This window comes from Palaemon carinicauda, chromosome 9 (genome assembly GCF_036898095.1).
Source record: "Palaemon carinicauda isolate YSFRI2023 chromosome 9, ASM3689809v2, whole genome shotgun sequence".
NCBI classification, from domain to species: domain Eukaryota; kingdom Metazoa; phylum Arthropoda; class Malacostraca; order Decapoda; family Palaemonidae; genus Palaemon; species Palaemon carinicauda.
The window spans coordinates 142,176,930-142,202,517 of NC_090733.1; the positions used below are offsets into that span (position 1 = coordinate 142,176,930).

Here is a 25,588-nt window from a genome sequence, read left to right on the forward strand (position 1 = left end):
TAGACTTGAAATGCATCCTCCCAAAGGGAAGCAAAATCATCAAGATGGTTCTGCCAAAGATGCTACAACCTGTTGGAACAGAAGAATTCTACATTTGTCTCATGATGGAAACACTCTGTCTTGTACCGAGGAGACTAGAGCGAAAATGTGTTGTGGACGGGTCAAAGCACATCAATCAGAATAGGAAAAATCTTCCTTAAAGGAAAAACTCAAGATACTTCCTTGACCTAGGTAAATAAAGATCTGGAAGTATGCATCCTGAAGGTCGACAGACAGCAGGAAGTCATTATGTCAAATGGCTTGAATGACCAAGCTTGGAGTTTCACCTTGAACCAAGTTTGAGAATGAACCTGTTCAAGTGGGATGACAGGTCGCCATCATTGTCCTGACACTTTTCCACTACGAATATGTTGCTGGAAAATCTTGAAGACTTAGGACTTCTTCATTGACATTCTTTCGCAGCATCTTGAAAGAGAAGATCCTTACCCAATTCCCTCAAATACAATGACGGGCTTATTGAAGAATAAGTCAGGAGGGCGACAGTCCGTGAATGGAACACTATACCCTGAATGAAGGATGTATACCGCACAGAACTCTAACCTGTGGAACTTCCACGTGTCCAATGTTTTGGAGGCATCCCCCAGGGTTAGGGGGAATTACCATCCCTAAAAGGCACTACATCCTCAATTCTTTCGGGAGGAGTGTCTCCTGTGACAAGAGAGTGCAAAGATTCTATTTCTTATACTGAGGAAGGTCTTTTTTAGGTAGCAGACAAAGCTGGGGTGTCTGCTTCGATGAAAAAGTGTGAGCACCAAGACGTCCTCAACTTCCAGGAGGAGCGAGGGAAGTCTCCATACTTCTTTGTTAAGAATGGTCTTTAACAGGTTAGCAGATGACGCTAAGGTGCCCGCTTCAGAGGGAAAGTATGAGACTTAATTGGAGGAGGAACATGAATTCACGATGAAGCTGCTCTGCCGAAGCAACTTCCGCATGCAGGAACATGGTCGAGTGCTGAGTAATAGAAGTATTGTATAAGGCTGCCGGATCTCTACTAGCCACCCGATGGAAGCAGTTACCCCACAGAAAAGCATACTGGTCAAAAAAAGAAACGAATAGGCCTTAGCTGCAGAGCAAAAACAAGATCTCTGTGTTACTTCTTAATACATAGTAGGATCCAACAGGTGTTTAGAAACTGCAAAAAATGGACACTGCTCATGACAAGTGGTCCTGCCAGAGGCAAGCCTGGAATGCTGAATACTCCTGAGACAACCCTGACGTCCACATTGCAACATCCAGGTCGAAGGACAACGGAATGAGATGCGCTCATTCCGGTACTAAAAATTCATGACGTATCTGTCAGGTGGTTTTTTTAAACCAATTAACAGCTTATAAGTAGTTCTTCATAAGTTCCCGGATGTTCTTTTACAACACCTATCCCCACCACCTTTTCTCTTCAGTTTCATCATGCCTTCCATATGTCAAGGTTGTTCTCTGAGGGAGTGGGAGATACATTCCCTCTTTTTCAGAGATAATAAACGGGCATATGAGTTCCTAGAGTACCATGGAGTCATCCCTTCAGACGTTCAATGCCCTTCCTGCCAACAGCCGTGTGTCTTTAGATCTCAAGTTAATCAGTGGGCTTGTAATCGATCAGTCAAGGTTGCTAAGAAGGGAAAGTGTCGTGCATGCGATTTTTCCGTAACCGCATTTAAGGGCACTTTCTTGGAAAAGGCTCACGTTCAAGCATGGGAAATACTGCTGTTCGTGAATAATTTCCTTGAAAGGGCCTTTTCGCACGGCAATGTCACCTTGGCTAGACATTACAAACTTCGGTTCACTGGAGGTCTAATTGTTCGGAAGTCGCGGAAAATTACTGCCAGAACTTGCCGGCTATTGGTGGGCCTAGCATTGTCGTCGAAGTGGATGAATCCAAGTTTGGGATGTTGAAATATAACAGAGGCAGGCCTTTGTCTGGTGTGTGAGTGTTCAGAGGCATGGAGTGGGAGAGCAAAAAAAATGTTTATGCTCCCTTGGGTGGACCAACCAAGGAATGCTGAGACCCTTGTGCCCTTGATACGTTACATGTAATCCACCATGATTCATGGAAAGGATACAAAGATCTCGCTACTGCGGAGTATGTGCACCTCACTGTGAATCAGTCACAAAATGTTGTGGGTCCCAAGACAGGTGCACATACTCAAAACATAAAAAGGCTGTGGGGGGATATCAACAGTTACGTTCTCCGTGGCGGAATTCAGAAAGAATATTTTATTCAATATCTATCTCGTTATGTCTTTATCCGCCAGGTAAAAACTATCATAATACGGATTTTAATATTGTTTTGTTTTTTCAATAATTAGCAAACTAAAGTGTGCTTATTTTTCCAACACAAGAGGTCCGAGCGCTTACATAATTTCCTGCTTCAAGCCGCCTAACTGTACCCCTACCCATCTACGTCTACGACAGGGTCAGTGACAGTTCTTCCTTTGTCAACGTTAGACCCTCAGCCTTTGACCTCCCAAGCTTAAGGTAAGGATTTATTTGAGAATTGGGATTTCGTTTTAGTTTGTGACCTGGGAAGAGGGTTCGGGGGCTTGGTCCCGACTAAGGGTTCTGACCTGGGAAGGGGGTCCGGGGGCTTGCCCCAGGCTAGGGGCTGTGACCTGGGAAGGGGGTCCAGGGGCTGTGACCTGGGAAGGGGGCTGGGGGCTTGCCCCTGGCTAGGGGCTGTGACCTGGGAAGGGGGCTGGGGGCTTGCCCCTGGCTAGGGGTTGTGACCTGGGAACTACTAGGTTAGGTTAGGTGGGTTTGTTATGTTCTGTGTTATATAATCATGTTTGGCCTATGTTCAGCCACTTACATGATCCATATATTTTTCCAACTTGTTACCTTATGCTTATTTTGTATTTCTGACCATTATTATTGCTGTAAATCCCTCGTTTATGACATTTCCCCACCCCAATAACCCCGGTTTCCGACTGGGGTACCCCATAATTGTCTTTATATGGGCGGTCCAAAAACTCATGAACGGGTGATTTGCCCCGATAATCAAGGTCAGAAATGCATAGAAAACAAGATAACAAGTAGGAAAAATATATGGTTCCTGTATTTGGCTGGAAATTGAAGTATCATACATTTACCAATAGAGTGGGACACGATCATCCAAATCTCAAACATAGGGGCGCGTTCATCCAAATCACACCAGTAACACCTCATATCTCCTTCAAAAGGGTAATGGACATAACAAAATACAGGAACAATGTAATACAGTCTTAATAAATGGGTTACTGCATAGCATCTATTTTAGAAATTAAGGCGAGTGATTGGCCTAGAAAAAAATATTCATGTGGCAGTGGAAAAGTGATTGGCCTCTTGGAAGGAGAATAGAACTAGGAAACAATCCCAATTGTATTTCACTACGCTCGTTAGCTCCGTGGGCTAGTATTTTGGTGCTATTAATTAAACAAACTTAAAGGGGTGAATACACACTTAAAAGGGGCGAGTTATAGCTTCATGCTCCAGCATCTGTTCGCACATGCACTGAGCTTCCATTTCCAATGCCCAAACTAAATATATCAAGCACTCATTTCTACCCTTACCTCTTGTTATTAACATGATCAATAAATAGCTTCATATCATATTACATCAAACTTATAAAATTTGGTTTTATTATGGTTACGGACATAAAAAGTTTTTCTACTTAAAAACAGTTGTTTCCTATAGAAAAACATGTTTTCTTTTAAATAACCTTATTTATGCTGCAAATGAAAACTTGATTGTCTAAAAAAATAATGAATGGGGTTAGCATGCGCAGCTCAGCATGTACCACTTGCCAGTACATAGGAGCTTGATGTCTTTCTTTTTCTGCGACCGAATCAAGAGCATAGCAGAGCAAAAAACATTAGATTTCTAAAAAATATCCAGATTCGTAAACAGCAACGGGTTTTTCGGTTTATTGAAATGAAGATCAAATTCAGTGAAAGAGTTGTTCCGTCCAAGACTACAATTTTATCAAAAATACACAGGGTAAACGGTAATTAATGGTAAAACAAACCATTTCTTCTCTATACTATTATTTCTATTCAAACTGTCGTTCCATCCGTATCTATAACTTTACCCATTGTCCTAATGGAGCCTTTGTATATCAGCGGCCAGTTCCTCCAGCGCACATAAAAAATGGACACCAATTAACCTAACCTACAAGACATGTCCTTACTTACTTACCTAACGACAACCCTTAGACTGCCTTATTCTAAATCGGTCGTCATCAACATACAGGTGGCTGCTATCATACACACCATCCTAATATTACACCAATCTATAATTGAACCCATATTCTCCAAATGGTTATATTGTACTTGATGTACATATATGATAATCAATAGCTCCAAATCACTAATTTTTGGTGTTTACCCACCCAAAACCCGGGTTTCACATTGGGCTCTCGCATATTCATTTATTAAACAGGGGGTTAAATATGATCAGCTGATTTGCTCCAACAATCGGGGGTCAGAAATCGTAAAACACATGACTGCGAGTAAGAGTAATATAAGGCTCGTGTATTTGGCTAGTAAATTAAAGTAAACTTACTAATACCTAGTAAGAACACGTGGCTAAAGGTCAGGCATAAATAAATCACGTGTTAAACAATTGGACAAAAAAAATGGAATCAAAACAAAAACAAACACACCTTACACCGGGGTCGCCAGTAATCATAAACTCGCAATGCTCCCATGTTAACATAAACTGGCAATAGGTCACGTCCTAACATAGGACGCCATGTATTTATTGTAAGAAAATTACCTACTGCAGTGTGACCTGCTCCCAATCACCTAATATTGTTGTTGTTGTTGTATCATTGAAAAGAGCAAGGTCATGTTTACGTCTACCAGGCTACCTTAACGCGTCCTTTGACTACACAATTCATGACAACTTAGCAGAAAACTCCTTAATATATTTTAACCTTGGAGGCTTTCGCTTGTCTTCTCTATACTAATGATTGGTATAACGAGCTCAAAAGTTATTAGCCATTACCGTAACTACAATAGAGAATGCTAAAACATCCACATACCGGTGCAAAGGAAGTTACCAGAGAAGCAAACTCGTATGAACCATTCTTATTCATATCTATGATGGTTAATTTAACAAATTCCCTTACCTGTATGGAGTTCACCCTTAGGAAGAATGTCCAATAGAGAATAAGGACGTAAACTTTAACGTAACTATAATTTTTTCAAGTTGTTTAACTATCGCCTAGACCCTCGAGATCTTGTCTTCAACAGCGCGTTGTTTTTGCCAATCTACGCTACCGCCATGATGATTATGGTAGATCTTCGTACACCTCGTGTAAAGTTGTCGTGTAGAAATTCAAGCAAAAAAATAAAACAAACAAATTATTTATTTAAAAAAATATAAATATACTATTAAAATCAAAGATATTATTATTATTATTATTTACAACAATACGACTTTTTGTTATGGATAAATTTCGCGTTACGTTTAAATACTCAGATGCAGACAAAGAAGTTTAAATACTCAATTGCTTGTGTTTTGTTGGCGTTATTTCTTGATTTGATATTAATTAATTAATGATTCTTATTTTCGTCATGCAGCTTCAAGTCTTATATTTTATTATAGCATATTTTTTTCCATTTTCAAAGTAACTGTTTACATTGTCTTGTCTGGCACATACATCAATTTAAATGCATGGAGACTACATAATGAATTTATTTTTAATTTGTGTAAGCAAGTTTAAAGGCCTATGGTGGCATGTGTGAGACTAACTTTCAAATATATACAAAATAAAATAAATAGAATATCGAAAATAATAGCACCAGGTACAACAATTCATCACAAATTGAAGTAATTTTTTTACTGGAAAATCATTCCTCTAAAACAGTAAGATTCTCCGTGATGAATAATTACCTGAAATGTGTGGATGCTGATGCTACTAGACAGAAAGTACAATATTATTATTATTATTATTATTATTATTATTATTATTATTATTATTATTATTATTATTATTATTATTATTATTATTATTATTATTATTATTAATTCAACATTCTCTCAACAACCAATATATATATATATATATATATATATATATATATATATATATATATATATATATATATATATATATATATATAATTAGAAGCATTTTGAAGTACAGACCAAAGCTGGATTATTCATAATCAGTTTTTACGACTAATAAAAAAAGTTATTCAATTAATTGACAAAAGAAAACAAAATTGAGTCAACCGGATGGAACAAATTAATGAGAACCGGATGGAGGACTTCCAAAAATATACAACTTTCATGATGATGACGAGTTTCATACTGGTATTATGTTTGTTATGTAATTTATGTTGTTAACATGAGGAGTTAGATAGAATTAGAAACTTTTATTACAAGTAATTGACAATTTGATTACTATCTTCCATACTGAGGGACAGTTATTATTATTATTATTATTATTATTATTATTATTATTATTATTATTATTATTATTATTATTATTAATGATAATAATAATAATTATTATTATTATTATTATTATTATTATTATTATTATTATTATTATTATTATTATTATTATTATTATTAATATAATAATAATAATAATAATAATAATAATAATAATAATAATAATCATTATTATTATTATTATTATCATTATATTAATAATAACAATAATAATAATAATAATTATTATTATTATTATTATTATTATTATTATTATTAATAATAATAATAATAATAATAATAATAATAATAATAATAATAATAATAATTATTATTATTATTATTATTATTATTATTATTATTATTATTATTATTATTATTATTATTATTATTATTAGCCAAGATAAAACCCTAGTTGGGAAATCTAGATTATATAAGCCTAAAAATGCAACTTCAAAATCATATTTCTTGGGATATCTTTTATATGACCAATTATAATTTGTACACAATGACTATCATGAAATACCGGTAGGCCTACATAACGAATTTAACAAAAACGTTACTAACAATGCTGATTCTTTGCTATAAACTCAATCCCAATATCAATCAAGTTAGTGCTATCAGTTTTCTAAGCAAACTATATTTTCATTTACGATTTAATATATCTATTATTTGTTTTTCAGTTCCAATTTTATCTTTGAAATCTTAACATCTTTATTTTTTCATTTCTAGGAAAACACCTTTACAATTTCTTCTTTTTTATTTGAATAAAATCAGTCATCTATAATCTTATCTAAAGGATTTCATCTGCAATTTTCATCTTGGTGTTTTATGAATGATAAAAATTGAAATTTCTTGTTGCGCACTACAAGATTTTAGATAAAATAATAAAATTAATTTTTTTTTTAATTTCGTTTGTCTGGGTCACCAATACTAGGTTAATTGGCTTCCTGTGAGCGATCAGACAAAAGTTTCCCACCATCGCCAATCTGCAGTTGGCCAGCGTGGTGATGAAAACTGTCCAAAATCCAAACATGAATAAGGGCATGTCTGAGGCCTTTGTCCTGCAGTGGACTAGAAATGGCTGAGTTTGTTGTTTTTGTTGTATATATATATATATATATATATATATATATATATATATATATATATATATATATATATATATATATATATATAATCATCTCCTCCTACGCCCATTAACGTAAAGAACCTCGGTTAGATTTCGCCAGTCGTCTCTGTCTTGAGCCTTCTCCATTCATCATCTTCTACTTCGCGCTTCATATCCCTTAGCCATGTAGGCCTGGGGCTTCCAACTCTTCTAGTGCCTTGAGGAGCCCAGCTGGACGTTTGGTAAACTAATCTCTCTTGGGGGGTGAAAAAATCAAGCCAAAACCATCTCCATCTACCCCTCATTATGATGTCATCCACATGTGGCATATATATATATATATATATATATATATATATATATATATATATATATTTATATATATATATATATATATATATATATATGTGTGTGTGTGTGTGTGTGTGTGTATATATATATATTATATATATACATATATAAATTATATATATGCATGTATATATACATATGCTATATATATGTATATATGTATATATATATATATATATATATATATATATATATATATATATATATATATATATCTTTTCTTTCAATGGAATCACGTTTGTAAAGATACAAAACTGTAGATAAGCCAAAATTTAAGTATGATAATATAAGAAATCTTTTTAAGGGTGAGACTGCATCCCCTACACCTTTATTTTTACCTCAAATGATAATGGCAATTAGATAAGCTGAGTGGAGAGTGACACAGGAATATTACGGACCTACAGTTCCTATGCAAGTGCTACACCACTCAGTCAAGACCCACTGAACCTCTATGTCACACCTATCACCCCTCTATTCACCATGTCACCCCACCACCCATTTGAGCTTAGAGTAAAATCATCCTCATCACCCCCTTCAAGCTCTAAATCACCCCCTTGAAGTTCTAGGTCACCCCAAATCACTCCTTAGGTTCTAAGTCACCCCACCACATCTTCAACCTTAGAATAAAAACACCCCATCACCTCTAGGTCACCGCTTCAAGCTCCAAGTCACCCCTACACCCCTTTAGACTTAAGAACAGGATGTTTATTATTATCATTATTATTATTATTATTATTATTATTATTATTATTATTATTATTATTATTATTATTATTATTATTATTGTTATTATTATTATTATTATTATCATCATCATCATAAATGAAAAAAAAATATTAAGGTTCGAACATTTTGTTTCTTCTCAGAATAACATCTTATTTCAAAAGCATTATTTCTTTAACTGATTTGAGCGATAATTATCATTTTGTTTCGTCCTTTGGAATGAGTGTATCTCATGATGTGTACTCACACACATATGGATATGATGTATATAAATGATGTGTGTTTATAAATACACACATACTTGTATATGCATATACATATATATATATTTATATATATATATATATATATATATATATATATATGTATATATACATATATATGTATATATATACATATATATATATATATATATATATATATGTGTGTGTGTGTGCCTGTGTGTGTGTGTGAGTTTGTATATATATATATATATATATATATATATATATATATATATAGATAGATAGATAGATAGATATATATATGTATATATATGTGTGTGTGCGTGTGTCTATATATATATATATATATATATATATATATATATACATATATATATATATATATATATATATATATATATATATATATATATATATATATGAAATAACTAATGATTTCAAATGGTGTGTTTTCTTGGCAATAATTATGCACGAAGAGACTAAAGTACTGAGAGAGAGAGAGAGAGAGAGAGAGAGAGAGAGAGAGAGAGAGAGAGAGAGAGAGAGAGAGAGGGGGGGGGCTCTATCACCCTAGGTCTACTGAAAGGAGAGAGAGAATTGTCTGGAAATTCCGCGATGGAGTTAGCGATTCAAAACGTCTTTACGGAAGTTTTCTCTTCGAAATCTCTGGGTCCCAGAGAGAGAGAGAGAGAGAGAGAGAGAGAGAGAGAGAGAGAGAGAGAGAGAGAGAGAGAGAGAGAGAGAGAGTTCATTTCGGCCACTCGTCATCATTCTTCTTCTTTGTCTGCATCTTTTCCCACTTCTATGTGGGGTTGATGTTTCTTGCCAGCTTTCTCCATCTAGCATTAATTTTATTCTGTTCCTAGACTTCTTCCGGGGAAAGGAATGTCACAAAGGAATATTCTATGGAGAAATTAGATTCATTTCTCGGAAGAAAAGAATGGTGAATAATAAGATAGATAATATAAAACAAGATGAAAAAGAAGAGGAGGAAGAATTTCCCTGAAACAGTTCGAAGAGTCTTCAGAGGCTTCAAGGAATGAATGTGTGTTAGACTCGGAGCCGAGAGCGGATCTTGAGGGTCTCTGGGAGATCAGCTGTTTTTTTTTTTCTTCAAAATAATGTTGGTCGAAGGAGAACTATCTGGTAATCTAACACAGATTTTATTACAATGTTCGGCATGTACCAAACAGCAATCAACGGAATCTTTGGTGGACTATTCAACGCATCACACCTTACAGCTGATCTTCAGGAGCAGCAGTCGGCGTGTGAGAGCTATTTCATGGATTTCGAAGGACAAATGAAGGAAATTCAGGAGTCCTTCGCATTCAGGATGGTCTCTTGGCTACTGTCCAAGAGGAATGAGAACTCTGATGGCGGGATTGGAGACGTTCCCGTCCTCCAACGACTCTTGTCCTCCTTCCCTGTGGTCGGAGGATTTTGGAAATCGTGGCAGGATCTTCAGCTGTGTCAACTGAAGGTCCAGATTATGGAACGGAAACTGTAAACGCTCAAGACTGATCTGAAATCTATTGGAACTCTAGGGAATTCTCTCCCAGACTTCGTCACAAGAACTGAGGGTGGAACTATTGTTCCCCAAATGATGGGTGGCAATTGGTTCCGTGTTGCTGTGGTAGGTATGGTTGTGGTTGGGAATGTCTTGTTGTGGAAATTCTTGCCCATAAATGAAGAAAAGGAACTGAAAGAGTTAGGTAAAAATATTCAACTGGAAATGGAAAAACAAATTGAATTTTTGGACAGAGAACTGGAGAGTGCTTGGGAAGAGATCAACTCTAGATGCCAGGTGGGAACCAAAGTAGAAGAAGAGAAGAGAGATCTGAAGGCAGAGATTCAGCGTCTCTCCAACGCTATGGAAACTCTTCAAAAGGATAAGGAAATAGAAATTGAACATTTCTCAACCAAGATGCAGGATCTGCAGCTAACCAACGAACAACTGAAGAGTGAACTTTCTAATAAAGAGGCTACAATTGGGGATCATTTAAACCAATTAACTGAAAAGGCCCAAAAAATTCTTGGACTGACTGAACAATTGGAAAAAGCTCACGAAGAAAATGAAGCCCGAATTGAGAGGGAATCAAAACTTGAGGAGGAGATCGAGGAACTGAAAGTAGAGAATCTAGGTCTCTCCAACAGAATCGAAACTCTTCAAAAGGAAGAAGAAATCGAGATTGAAAAATTCTCGACTAGGTTGCAAGATCTTCAAAAAACAAACGATCACCTAAATGAGGAATTGTCTAATAATGATGCTTGAATCGGAGAATATCTAAATAAATTAAGTGAAATGGCACAAATAAATCTTGACATGAATGAGTGACTGGCAAGAGTTGAGGATGAAAAGATGTCCTCTATTCATCGGTTGGAGTCTGTATTCGAGGAAAAGATTGTGGAATTGGAAGAGACAACTGAGAAGCAATTGGGAATTATGGAAGAGATGAAAACAGAGAGAGAGGCTGGACATGAGCCTGACTGAGGCTAGAGTCAATGATTTTGTCAGGAATGGAAGGTACAACTGCCTCTTAGAGGACTTAAAGGGTCTTAAGGAAGACTATTCAAATGAATTAAGTGAGATGGAGCAAAAATATCTTGACTTGAGTGAGAAACTGGAAAAAGCTGAGGTTGAAGAGGTGGCTTCTATTCATCGGTTGGAATCTGTATTTGAGAAAGAGAGTGGGGAAATGGAGGAGACAATTGAGAAACAATTGGAGACTATTGAAGAGATGAATACAGAGAAAGGGAGGCTAGAGATGGAGGAGACAATTGAGAAACAATTGGAGACTATTGGAGAGATGAATACAGAGAAAGAGAGGCTAGAGATGGAGGAGACAATTGAGAAACAATTGGAGACTATTGGAGAGATGAATACAGAGAAAGGGAGGCTAGAGATGGAGGAGACAATTGAGAAACAATTGGAGACTATTGGAGAGATGAATACAGAGAAAGAGAGGCTAGAGATGGAGGAGACAATTGAGAAACAATTGGAGACTATTGGAGAGATGAATACAGATAAAGAGAGGCTAGAGATGGAGGAGACACAATTGAGAAACAATTGGAGACTATTGGAGAGATGAATACAGAGAAAGGGAGGATAGAGATGGAGGAGACAATTGAGAAACAATTGGAGACTATTGGAGAGATGAATACAGAGAAAGAGATTAGGGAAATGGAGGAGACAATTGAGAAACAATTGGAGACTATTGGAGAGATGAATACAGAGAAAGAGAGGCTAGAGATGGAGGAGACACAATTGAGAAACAATTGGAGACTATTGGAGAGATGAATACAGAGAAAGAGAGGCTAGAGATGGAGGAGACACAATTGAGAAACAATTGGAGACTATTGGAGAGATGAATACAGAGAAAGAGAGGCTACAGATGGAGGAGAGACAATTGAGAAACAATTGGAGACTATTGGAGAGATGAATACAGAGAAAGAGAGGCTAGAGATGGAGGAGAGACAATTGAGAAACAATTGGAGACTATTGGAGAGATGAATACAGAGAAAGAGAGGCTAGAGATGGAGGAGAGACAATTGAGAAACAATTGGAGACTATTGGAGAGATGAATACAGAGAAAGAGAGGCTAGAGATGGTGGAGACAATTGAGAAACAATTGGAGACTATTGGAGAGATGAATACAGAGAAAGAGAGGCTAGAGATGGAGGAGACAATTGAGAAACAATTGGAGACTATTGGAGAGATGAATACAGATAAAGAAAGGCTAGAGATGGAGGAGAGACAATTGAGAAACAATTGGAGACTATTGGAGAGATGAATACAGAGAAAGGGAGGCTAGAGATGGAGGAGACAATTGAGAAACAATTGGAGACTATTGGAGAGATGAATACAGAGAAAGAGATTAGGGAAATGGAGGAGACAATTGAGAAACAATTGGAGACTATTGGAGAGATGAATACAGATAAAGAGAGGCTAGAGATGGAGGAGACACAATTGAGAAACAATTGGAGACTATTGGAGAGATGAATACAGAGAAAGAGAGGCTAGAGATGGAGGAGACACAATTGAGAAACAATTGGAGACTATTGGAGAGATGAATACAGATAAAGAGAGGCTAGAGATGGAGGAGAGACAATTGAGAAACAATTGGAGACTATTGGAGAGATGAATACAGAGAAAGAGAGGCTAGAGATGGAGGAGACACAATTGAGAAACAATTGGAGACTATTGGAGAGATGAATACAGAGAAAGAGATTAGGGAAATGGAGGAGACAATTGAGAAACAATTGGAGACTATTGGAGAGATGAATACAGATAAAGAGAGGCTAGAGATGGAGGAGACACAATTGAGAAACAATTGGAGACTATTGGAGAGATGAATACAGAGAAAGAGAGGCTAGAGATGGAGGAGAGACAATTGAGAAACAATTGGAGACTATTGGAGAGATGAATACAGAGAAAGAGAGGCTAGAGATGAGCCTGACTGAGGCTAAAATGAAAAATTTGACCAATGAGGGAAATTACACCAGCCTCGTAAATGCATCAAAAGACACCAAGAAAGAAGTCAGTAGGGCGGCGGATGAGCTGTCTAAGGCTCTAGAAGAGATTGGAGAGCTAAAGGAGAGTATGGCTTCCATCGTCAATGAGAGAGATAGTCTCAAGGAATGTGTCTGCCATCTAAATTCGGATGAGGAAATGGCAAAGGATAGAATCGTCGAAACCACCAAAGAAAATGTTCATCTGAAGGACGAGCGGCTTGCAACAAATGAGATCATCTCTTCATTCAAGGAGGAACTTGAAAGGAGAGATAAGAAGAGAAAACAGAACAGACATGGAACGAGGAGAGTAAGACTTAACAGGTCAGGTTTAGAAATCTTGACCGAGATAGATGAAAAGAAGGATGTCCAAAAGGATATCAGTGTCAATAAAAAAGAGGAAGACAAAGTAGTTAAGGCAGCAGAGGACCTGGATTCCAACGGACATAAGGAGGAGAAGGAGGTCGTTGGAGGGCCATCTGGTTTGGGTCAGGGGGTGAGCTGGCTACTAGCCTCAAAAGGGGCTCTCCCTGCTAACACAACCACTACCAGGAAGAGCAAAGCTCCCAAAGGAAACTTCCTAGAAAGAGGAGGAGAATGAGAAGGAGGAGGATAAGAAGGAGAAGGAGGAGGAGGAGGAAAAGGATAAGGATAAGAAGGAGAAGGAGAAGAAGGAGAAGTAGGAGAAGGAGAAGGAGGAGGAGAAGGAAAAGGAAGAGGAAGATGAGGAGGAGAAAATTGTAGAGAAAAAACCTGTTCGCAAACCGATCGTCTTTGACCTGGAACACAACAAGCCCAAAAGGAGGTCAGCGTCAATAAAGAAGACGAAGACAAAGTAGGTAAGGCATCGGACCTGGATGCCAACGAACATAAGGAGGAGAAGGAGGTCGTTGGAGGGTCATCTGGTGTGGGTCAGGTGCTGAGCTGGCTACTAGTCTCAAAAGGGGCTCTCCCTGACAACAACCACAAGGCAGAGCAGAAGCTCCAAAAGGAAACTTCTCCCAGTGAAGAAGAGAAGAAGGAGGAGAAGGAGTAGGAGAAGGAGGAGAAAATTGCAGAGAAAAAAAAACCTGCTGGCAAACCGATCGTCTTTGACCTGGAACCTGACAAGCCCAAAAGAGTCTTCTCATCTCATATCACCTTTCAAGGTGCAAAGGTTGGAGCTAACCCCACAAGGGACTATGACCTAACGGGGACGGTGACTGTCGCCTTGGATGTCCCAAGGAAGTTCCACAGAGCCATATATGGAGTGGAAGGAAGGACACATGGCAATCACCCGGCAGAGTGGCGTCAGCTCCATAGATATGCCAAGAAGGCACGAATACAGTAATCTAATTACCATCAGTGGTAGCATTGGGTATGTTCAATTAGCAGCTGATCTTACCGATAGGTTTCTGAGGAGACTTACCGGTAGTTAAATACTTGGATCAGCGAAGGAATGTGAAAAGAAACATTATCTAAATAAATAAAACCAAAAATCTAAATATATATATATATATATATATATATATATATACATATATATATATATATATATATATATATACATACATATATATATATATATATATATATATATATATATATATATACATATATATATATATATATATATATATAATATATATATATGAATATATATATATATATATATATATATATATATATATATATATACATATATATACATACATACATATATATTCATATATATATATATATATATATATATGTGTGTGTGTGTGTGTGTGTGTAAATATCAACCACGAATGGCATTTAATACCGAATTCTATCTTGGGAATATATATCCACTTGGAATTCAATTTATGGTAACAGCTTCTGACCGGGTGGAGATTCGAACCCCCACCTGTTCAGCCGGAACCCATGCCTGCGAAGACTCTACCGACTGAGATACTCTGGCCGGGTGGAGATTCGAACCCCCACCTGTTCGGCCGGAACCCATACCTGCAAAGACTCTACCGACTGATATCTCAGTCGGTAGAGTCTTCGCAGGCATGGGTTCCGGCTGAACAGGTGGGGGTTCGAATCTCCACCCGGCCAGAAGCTGTTACCATAAATTGAATTCCAAGTGGATATATATTCCCAAGATAGAATTCGGTATTAAATGCCATTCGTGGGTGATATTTACATTGATTGAAATCATGTGTGCTTGTGATATATATTCATATATATATATATATATATATATATATATATATATATATATATATATATATATATATATACACACACACATATATACATATATATATATATATATATATATATATATATATATATATATATATATATATATATATGTATATTAGTTTTAAATTGAAAGGTATTTTTTTCTAATAAAGAATGTAAATTTTGTTAAGTTTAATTTCATTTTACTTTGTGTGGAAAAGGAGATTTAGCCAAGTTTTGCCAGGACCAGAACCAGAATCTTTGGCCTGAATGACTACCCATGTAACCCACCTTGGAGGACGCTTTTCATGGACAGCCCAGCTTGAGGGACGCAATGCTTAAATATCCAGCTTGAACAATGCTTAGAATGATCTGGAGGACTGGCGCTGCAGAGGGAAGAAACCTGACAGATTCTGGTATGCTATGTACCTTGATGGACAAGGCATTTGTCGAGTGTACAAATGGTCGGATATCTTGATCTATTCTTCTGGATGCCAACTTTCAGGAGGTTCTGGGGGAATAATTTAGAAGACCGGTTCTGCAAAGGGAACGAGCTAGGCTTCTTCTAGTATGCAGTCTTGTCCTTATAGGTTAGCCCAAGATAGTTAAGCTAGGGATGGAAGCTGCGTCTCTGGTGAGGTGTTCACCCAATGGCTGCTGATGGAGAGTTGCATGGCTGAGAGCAGAGTCAGTTTTGGTCCTAATGATGATCGGCTTAATTGTCCAACCAAATAATGCTCTGCTTAACTGCCCGGCTAAATGATGCTCGACTTAACTGCCCGGTCTACCTCTGTCCCACACCTCATCACCTGTTAATCCCTTTGATCGAAGGTCCTCATTGATGCAGTCCACCCACCTTCGCTTTGGTCTCCCTCTCCTTCTCGTTCCCTGTACCTCCATTTCCATCACTTCTTCCCAATATACTGTTCATCTCTTCTCATGACATGACCATACCACCTCAGTCTACTTTCTTGGATTTTATCTGATAGTTTTCTAACTTCTGTGGTACCCCTAATTACCTCATTCCGTATCTTATCTCTTCTTGTCGCCCCACACATCCATCTCAACATTCTCATCTCTGCCACATCCATCTTCTTCTCTTCTGTCTTCTTTATTGCCCACGTCTCCGCTCCATACATCATTGCCTGTCTCACAACTGTCCTGTGTACTTTACCTTTCAACTCAACCCCTATTTTCCTGTCGCATAGTACTCCACGCACTTTTTTTCCAATTCTTCCATCCTGCTTGTATTCTGTGGTTTATTTCTGCCCCCAGATCACCATCCTCTGCAACTGTTGATCCGAAATATCTGAAATTTTCAACTCTTTTCAATCTCTCTCCTTGTAAACTAACTTCCCCATTCTCGCCATTTTTCAATCTCTAATACTCTGTCTTTTACCTGCTGATCTTCAATACCCTATTTTCCATTTCTCTTCTCCACTCCTCCAGTTTCTCTTTTACTACCTCTCGCCTAGTGCTACACAGTATATCATCATCAGCAAAAAGCATACACCAAGGAGACTGATCTCTAATACCTTGTGTTACCACATCCATGACCAGATCAAATAGGTAAGGGCTCAATGCAGACCCCTGATGTAGTCCCACATTTACTGGGAAACATTCTGTTAGGCCTACAGAGCTCTTAACATTTGCTTTTGCCCTTTCATACATATCTTGGGTGGTTCTTACATATTTTTTAGGGACTCCCTTTTCTCTCATACATCTCCACAGCTCCTGACGTGGTACTCGATCGTATGCCTTCTCCATGTCAATAAAGACCATTGTGTAATCCTTTCTGTTTCTCCCGATGTTTTTCTATCGTCTGCCTCAAAGCAAATATTGCTTCTACAGTCCCTCTTCCAGGCTCACAAGGATGGTGATGTTGCAGACAATACTAGAAATTATCGAGTTTGAGCTGGGCTCGAACACCGCTCCAGCGATTGCCAGCCGGAGACGACCCTACCCTAATTGTTGATATGCCTCTGAAATGTATCAAATAACTTTGCAGTTTTGTGAAGGTAGGATTTTGTTAGCATGATGGCAAATGCTTTCATTTGTAAGATTTTATAATGCAGGATTATATCTTTTATCGTGTCTGTTATCATGGAAAGAAATATTCCATTATGAAATTATATAAAAGAGGTCATCACTTCGTACGAGAATATGCTGTTTTTTTTCTTGGATTTACACACACACACACAGATATATATATATATATATATATATATATATATATATATATATATATATATATATATATATAAATATATATATATATATATATATATGTGTGTGTGTGTGTGTGTGTGTGTGTATGTATGTATGTATGTATGTATATACATACATACATACATATATATGAGCAGGTATAGTATACAATTTTTATTTATAAAATGGCATGTAGAAATACAACTGTAATCACTTTGATGAAGCAGTGTTCTATTGATACTGTGTTATAATTATTACTAATTATTTCGTACCAGAAAATAGAGAACGCAATAATAATCTAGATTCATCCTTTTTCCTTTACTCGATAGTTGCGATCATCAGCTCCATAATCTTTGGAAATTATAGCTTCCTTAATCTAATAACTAATTTATGTCATAGGCATCAATAAGTAAATATCAAATCATAGTTATATGGAACATGCAAAAAAGAAATAGAACTGAGCTGACAATATCACTTTATGTCTGAATATTGTTGTTGATTTTTTTTCTTTCGGATATCCGAATATCAGCCATCCGCGCACATTTCCCTTTGGTTTGTCTATGTTCAACTTCAAGTCTCCCGCCCCATACAACCGCTCTCTCTCTCTCTCTCTCTCTCTCTCTCTCTCTCTCTCTCTCTCTCTCTCTCTCTCTCTCTCTCTCTCTCTCTCTCTCTATATATATATATATATATATATATATATTATTAATTGCTAAGCTGTAACCCTAGTTGGAAAAGCAGAATGCTATAAGCCCAGGGGCTCCAACAGGGAAAATAGCCCAGTGAAGAAAGGAAACAAGGAACAATAAAATATTTTAAGAACAGTAACATTAAAATAAATATCTATCTATCTATCTATATATATATATATATATATATATATATATATATATACATACATATATATATATATATATGTATGTATATATATATATATATATATATATATATATATATATATATATATATATATATATATAAAACAATATCATCAGCCATCACTAGTCCACTGCAGAACAAAGGCTTCAGACATGCCCTTCCCCTTGTCTCCGGTTATGGTCTTTTTATGCCAGTCCACACCCACAAACTTTCTTAGTTCGTTAATTCATGACCTTCTCTACCTTTCCCTGCTTCATTTGCAATCTCTAGAAACCCATTGTTATTCCTATGTCAAGCTACAATATTATGTCATTCTCATTATATGTCCAGCCCATGCCCATTTCCGTTTCTTACATGTTGTTAGAATATCCTCTACTTTAGTTTGGTCTCATGTTTATGTTGCTCTTTTTCTGATTCTTAGTGTTATTCCCCCTAATTATTCTTTCTATAACTCTTTTGAGTTGTAACTAGCTTATGTTCTAAGGCTTTAGTAAGGGTCCAAGTGAATATTGGTCGCGTAAGACTCATTGTTATATGATTAAATACTTTTCTTTTCAGGGAAAGTGGTATTTTACTCATCATAATCACATTTTGTTTATCAAAAGCTCTCCATCACATGTTTATCTTTCATTTAATTTCTGTCGCATGTCCTTAGGAAACGCTGGCCGTTGTAAGTACTTATATTCATTAATGCTCTCTATAGATTCGTCGATAACCATTGTTTGTTGTTGTTTTTTTCTGTATTTTCATTAAACATTGCCTTAGTTTTATTTGCATTTAATTGTCCGCCTATATAGCTGCTTTCTCTATTTAAGTCTTCTATCATCTTTTACAATTCCTCTCATGATTCATTAAATGGAACTGTCAATTACAAATCATAAATTGCTAAGGCATTCCTTATTAATGTTGATTCCTACATTTTCCAAATCAAGAACTGACCATATATATATATATATATATATATATATATATATATATATATATATATATATATATATATACATATATATATATGTTTATATATATATATATATATATATATATATATATATATATATATATATATATATATATATATATATATATATATATATATATATATATATATGTGTGTGTGTGTGTGTGTGTGTGTGTGTGCGTGCAATTTATTACGCAGTATTAATCCAACTCTAGTTTTTTTACATAATTTACTTGGCGTATAATACCAATTGTTTCTAAGAATTAACAGGTTGTAAAATATCAGGTAAAAAGAATGAAATTAAAGTGTTTTGATAATAATGATTCCGATATAGAATATAAAAACGCAATGGAATGAAGCAACTTTTCTAAATAACAAGTCGAATAAACTATTATTTATAGAAGAAGAAACGTAAACAAAATGTCTTGTAAGGGGCACATATAAATATCATACATAAATAAAGCAGTCACTTTTACATTATCTACAATCTGTAGTAATTTTCATTATATTTCGTAAAATTAATAATAATCTATATATTATCTATTATTTATATTTATTTAATTGGTAATTTACTTTAACTACGTAACATGTGAATTTGCCTTGTAAACTGATTGCGATTGGTTGTATGCTAATAGCTATTTGATGACTTCCAAGTCGAAGTCGAGAGTAAGGCAGAAACTTGACAAGTCAAAGGAAGACAAACTACGAACCCAAAACATCTGCGCCTTTGTCCTTTCATACATTCATCACCATGAACAATAACGACGTGGAAATAAACGATGGGGAACAGGAAAATATGACGAGTGACGCACAAAAACCCGACAAGATGTTCACCCTGAAGAAATGGAATGCAGTGGCTATGTGGAGTTGGGATGTTGAGTGCGATACCTGCGCTATTTGCAGAGTTCAAGTTATGGGTAAGTTATATTTTATATCTTATGTAGTTTTTTTTTAACCGTGCTGAAAGTGAAGGTCACAAGGTTAGAGAAGAAAAGGCTGGTTTTACCATTATATACCATTTCCTCTATGTTTTCTCCACCCAAAACCCCGAGTTCCCACTGGTGGTCCCCCATTATCGGTTGATATAGATATATATATTTCTGAAACTATTCATTTGCGACAGCATTGAGTGTCATTTTCTAAAAGAACTGACCTTTTTCTGTTGAAATTAGGTAGTTTTTTTCCCTAGGTTACATTACCCTGTAATACAGTACAATACTACCCTCGTTCAAATGATTTTTGATTGTGTAAGGTGTTCAAGTTTTTTTTCATAACATTCCAAGTACCATATGCTACTGAATCCCAATGCTTCCAATACAATTGAAACACACCACATAGTGGGCCAGCTTAGTATGAGACTGATAGATCTGAATTAAGTTATGTAAGGGTACAACAAAATTCATAGTCGCACCAGGAAATCCAAAATGACTTAATAGCTTTTTTTTTTTACGCTTTCGTTTGATTTTGAGGAATTTAGTTATAAGTTGACTTAAAGTAACATCTACTAGCCTTTAAGGTCATGAAAGACCCCTGGAGGAAGATTAATTTATTTGGTGGGCAAACAAAGCTCTGGTAGTTAGTAGGGTAATATTACGGTAGAGTCCCACCCAGCGTCATTACCGCTTGCCGGTGCATAGGAGCTTGATGTTTTTCTCTTTGCAAGGCTGAGCTAAAACCATTAGGCTCTATCGAAGTATTACCGAAATCTAATGGTTTCTGCTCCTCACTTTGGTTGCAAAAAAAGAAAAACTTCAAGCTCCTATGTACTGGTAAGCAGGAATGGCGCTGGGTGTACACTACCGTAATATTACCATTTGTAGTTCGCCTCAAACAAACATAACTCCCCTCTTTTCAACCTTATGGTAATCATATTTAGAATCTAAAATGCTCAGAGTATTTTAAGACCTCTTGGTATGTCCTTGCCTGAACAATTAAAGAATTTTTGGAAACTGTCAAAATTTCTGTAAAATTCCATGCCAGAGCTCTTTCTTGTAAAAAAAATTTCTCTGGAGCTAATAGTATCTGTAATTCGCTGTAGATGTTTCGATCACCTTGGCAGCGGGCCAGTCGACCAGTTTGCAGGCTACTCAATTAGTCATTGAAGGGTTGAATGGTGCTAATTTGAAATGATCCTGTGGGATACCACCATACTTGTACCGGCCTATACGAGCATGTAGCATAGTGTGGCGATGCATGTTCTTAGCTTTCCAGAAGTGATGATGACAACATATCACTCTGTTAACAGCATATTTCGTCTGTTTTATACTTGTGATGTGTTTGCTAACCTCAAAAACTCCAAAATCCATGCCATAATGAACTTTGTCCCCATTTATTGTATAATTATTTAAAACAGTCTTCAGGGTGACTTCTCAAGTCTTTGTAAAATGTGTAAGATTGCTAATATTTCTTAATGTACCGTGTTCGGCAGCAGTATCTAAAGGTTATTAAATGTAGATTGGAGGCATTCATTGAAATAATCATTTGTGTTCACCTGCTCAAAACTTGTCCAACACCGCCAACAGCAGTCCTTTCACCCCATGCCTCGCCAGCAAACTTTTCTCATTCTAATCCCCTCCTCTTGCATCTTGTGCACTTCAAACATTTCTCAATCTAATTGCCCAACTGTTCAACCTGATTCTCCCTGTTCAATATAATTCCTTGTCTATTCAGTCTTCCTCTCTTCCAATTAATTTAATTTCACTAATCCCTGGTCCGAACCAGTTTGATTATTTCATCTTTACGAAGTCCCAGTCTATCCCAGATTTTTAACTGAATTACTCTGCAATACATGGTTAGGTAAGGATTAATATATAACTCTTATTAAGTTTTATCTCCAGCATCACTGTAAGTAACATGCCCTCTAAACACCCTGGGGTTCCTTTGGGAAAACCAGTTTTTAGGAATGGAGGGTCACAAAAACAAAGCTGACAAGATTTTGTACTTAGGCTAAGGTTAGGAAATTCTAGGCTACCTTATGGTTTAATAAGTCCGGAGATTTTAGTGTTAATCTACGACATTACCTTATACGGGTCTCTGGGAACAAATTAACGACATAATCTGGGTATGATTTTACATCAATTTTGAGTGTAGAAAATATTACAAGCTCTATCAGCCAATTTTAGTTGTAGAGGGAAGTGGACATTGTAGTTACAAAATAATAATTGTAGGGATACATTTTGACCTAACTTATCCTTTAAACTATCCTAGTACATTTATATATTTCAGCTGCACATCTTACTTGACCAAACACCAGTAGTAATATTGAGAAATGAAAGGTCCAGGGTAGATATATGAAGTTTATCATCATAGCTAGTAACTATCAGTTTGAATGGAATGTTTGAATCACTTCTTTAGCACATTCATTCCAAACTTTTACCATTACTCCACAAAAGTTTGCTCCATTTTATGGTTTGCTGGAACTGGTATGAGACTTTTTTTTTCTATTCATGGTGTTGCTTGGGCCAGTGAAATTGTCATTTATGTTTTCTATATGGTAGTGCTTGGGAAATAAAGTAGTATTCTTTATAGTATCATACATTTTAATGCCACCAGAATATCAGGCAATCCTTCCCAGAGAGAAATAATTGCCAGCTAGATTAGGCGTGTAATATGCTTTAGGAAATTTTGTCATGATGTCGAGGCATCTCTTAAAAGTGGTGGTATCCTCTTACATAAAAAAAGTAATTATTATTTTAACAATTTTCTTAAAATATTGTTCTGCATTCTGTTTTGCTTTCATCCATAAAGGATTTCCATAATTACCTTTAGTATCTTTTGGCTGCTCTTAAAAATTATTTTGAGTAACTATCAAACTAAAAGTTCTGTGATTGCACCTGCTTATTATACTGAAATACCCATTATTTTAACTATTAAACGATGGAAAAAAAAATTTGGGAATGTAATTGATGCTTAAACTACAACTTTTGAGTCTGTATTTGGATTTCAGTGTATTATGTACCAGTGCCATAGTTTTTAAAGTTTTTCTTTATGTATATACTGTAATATGTTATGTAGTACATTACACTGTAAAGTATGTAGTACACTATTTTTGTTTGTTATTTTTTTGTAAAGGGTTCATCCTTGAAAGCTTGCTTTATAGGTTAGTGTTCTTTAAGGGTTATTAAGTTATTTGCAGATACCGGTATATAGTACACTGAAAACATTTTCATAAATCAATAGAATTAGTTTGTCTAACCTGTTTTATTTCTTTATTTCATAGAAAGTAATAATGTACTAACTGTGATACAGCTATTTGCATATAAATAATAGAAAGCTACAGTACTGTACAGTACTAGTACATCTTTGATGGAGATAATTTTTGTTACGTTGGCTTGTGTACAGTCCTTTTGTAAGTAGTTCTAAATGCATCATAGGAAAATGTTATAACTTTAAGTTATTGTTCTGGAATTTATGTACCTTCATTATTGCTGTTTTTCTTTTCAGATGCTTGTTTACGATGCCAGGGAGAAAATAAACAAGATGACTGTGTCGTTATTTGGGGAGAATGCAATCACTCCTTTCATAACTGCTGTATGAGCCTGTGGGTGAAGCAGAATAACCGTTGCCCATTATGTCAACAAGAGTGGTCTGTTCAGAGAGTAGGAAAGTGATTTAACGGTTATACTGTATATAAACAAATTATCTTCCTCCTTTGGACCATGTAATGGTTAATAGTTTGGAGCCTGTTTTTAAGTTTATGGTGTATATTGAATTGTCCCCTGTTTTAAAACAACTTCTTTCTTATTATTGTTTAGTGGTTGTTTTTAGATCATTTTTTTCAGTTCTTAGTCAGAATTCCTGTTGCTGTACTACCTTAGCCTCATGATTTTATTTACAGCGATTGTTATTCAATTGTTAGTTTTGAAATTCTTGTGGGGTTTTTAAGATTTTTATTACACAACACTAAATAAAGATTGTTTTATTATGATTGTGAAATATTATTTAAACCTTAATGGAAGTCTAATAAGTACAGTAGTTGAAATAGATATGTTGGCAGCATAATATTAATAGTAACCATAATTATAATTATATAGGTTTTATTTCTAAATTGATTTCTCTGTAAAGAGACAAGTAGGAAAATTCTGGTGCTGTTTAGATGAGACAATAACCACCTTGTTGAGGAGGAGGTAACATGTTCTGGTGGATAAAAAGTAAAATATATTTGTTGCTTTCATGACATAAGAGATTGTAAGGGTAATACTGAGAGGGAAGTGAGAATAAGAGCAGGGAAAAATTGGATGAAGGGTAAAAGAATGTTAAACTACTTTTGAATAAGAGTATCCCTGTAATAAGCAGGAAATGAATGAAGATTTGATGAGGCCTCTTGGGTACTAAACTTTGAGTTAATCTTGGACATTTACAAATTGAAATCATATTTTAGAGATTTTATTCCTAAATCCTGAAATGTATTTTGAAAGTCATTTTGCAGAGGCTCAAGATATAATTGCACTTAAAAACTATAGGTCTGACTTCATAGTAAGAAATTAATTTATAATAATTAAGAATAAAAGTAGCAGTGTAACATCTATATGAAGACCTAGAAAATCATGGTCAAGGGGCATAAACAAAGATTTGGACTAGAATTAAATTTAGATGGAAAGAAATTTTTATGTATTAGGAAATTTTGTAAAAGGCATTGAAGTGTATATGCGATATAATACAGTATGTCTGTCGGTAAAGTTGAAAATGTTGTGTAATAATAAATTATAAACCATTTTAAACTGAAGCTCTAGTGGCTGGCAACAAGTAAATGTTTAACGAGAGGTCACTGTCATACTTTAGGGTCATAAGTTTAATAGAAATTTCATTTTGGCTATTCCTTTTAAACAATGCAAGGTGAAGACTTCTTATGTGTTGTGTATACAGCACTTGCTTAATTTACTCTGATGGCTGCTTTTCCGGTCCCATACAGCAGGGGAACCCCACTCTCTACAAGACCTCCACTGTCGTTTTTCCTTGTTCATT

General features: G+C 35.7%; 7 protein-coding genes across 8 annotated transcripts in view; 6 read left to right on the forward strand and 1 right to left on the reverse strand.

The window, feature by feature from the left end:
- The window catches only part of LOC137647206 (probable elastin-binding protein EbpS), a 39,916-nt gene extending 34,607 nt beyond the window's left edge, over positions 1 to 5,309 (reverse strand). For both annotated transcript variants that reach the window (XM_068380540.1, XM_068380539.1), the window contains exon 1: positions 5,159 to 5,309. The gene's annotated coding sequence lies outside the window, so the exon portion shown is untranslated. The remainder of the gene's footprint in view (positions 1 to 5,158) is intronic.
- A 5,171-nt stretch (positions 5,310 to 10,480) lies between these two features.
- On the forward strand, positions 10,481 to 11,152 carry LOC137646673 (uncharacterized). Its single transcript, XM_068379780.1, has one exon. The coding sequence runs from the start codon at positions 10,481 to 10,483 to the stop codon at positions 11,150 to 11,152; it is 672 nt and encodes a 223-aa protein (XP_068235881.1).
- A 205-nt stretch (positions 11,153 to 11,357) lies between these two features.
- Positions 11,358 to 11,969, forward strand: LOC137646674 (uncharacterized abhydrolase domain-containing protein DDB_G0269086-like). Its single transcript, XM_068379781.1, has one exon. The coding sequence runs from the start codon at positions 11,358 to 11,360 to the stop codon at positions 11,967 to 11,969; it is 612 nt and encodes a 203-aa protein (XP_068235882.1).
- Positions 11,970 to 11,992: 23 nt separating this feature from the next.
- On the forward strand, positions 11,993 to 12,671 carry LOC137646675 (golgin subfamily A member 6-like protein 7). The gene is made up of 2 exons (XM_068379782.1): positions 11,993 to 12,123; positions 12,398 to 12,671. Exons 1-2 carry the CDS (start codon positions 11,993 to 11,995, stop codon positions 12,669 to 12,671), a joined length of 405 nt encoding a protein of 134 aa, XP_068235883.1.
- LOC137646676 (myosin heavy chain, clone 203-like) lies at positions 12,668 to 13,233 on the forward strand. The gene is made up of 2 exons (XM_068379783.1): positions 12,668 to 12,825; positions 13,029 to 13,233. The coding sequence occupies exons 1-2, from the start codon at positions 12,668 to 12,670 to the stop codon at positions 13,231 to 13,233; spliced, it is 363 nt and encodes a 120-aa protein (XP_068235884.1).
- Positions 13,234 to 13,300: 67 nt separating this feature from the next.
- Positions 13,301 to 13,990, forward strand: LOC137646677 (histone-lysine N-methyltransferase, H3 lysine-79 specific-like). The gene has a single exon (XM_068379784.1). The coding sequence runs from the start codon at positions 13,301 to 13,303 to the stop codon at positions 13,988 to 13,990; it is 690 nt and encodes a 229-aa protein (XP_068235885.1).
- Positions 13,991 to 20,275: 6,285 nt separating this feature from the next.
- Roc2 (Regulator of cullins 2) lies at positions 20,276 to 24,551 on the forward strand. Its single transcript, XM_068379962.1, has 2 exons — positions 20,276 to 20,541; positions 24,068 to 24,551. Exons 1-2 carry the CDS (start codon positions 20,376 to 20,378, stop codon positions 24,232 to 24,234), a joined length of 333 nt encoding a protein of 110 aa, XP_068236063.1. The 5' UTR covers positions 20,276 to 20,375; the 3' UTR covers positions 24,235 to 24,551.
- Positions 24,552 to 25,588: the final 1,037 nt, after the last annotated feature.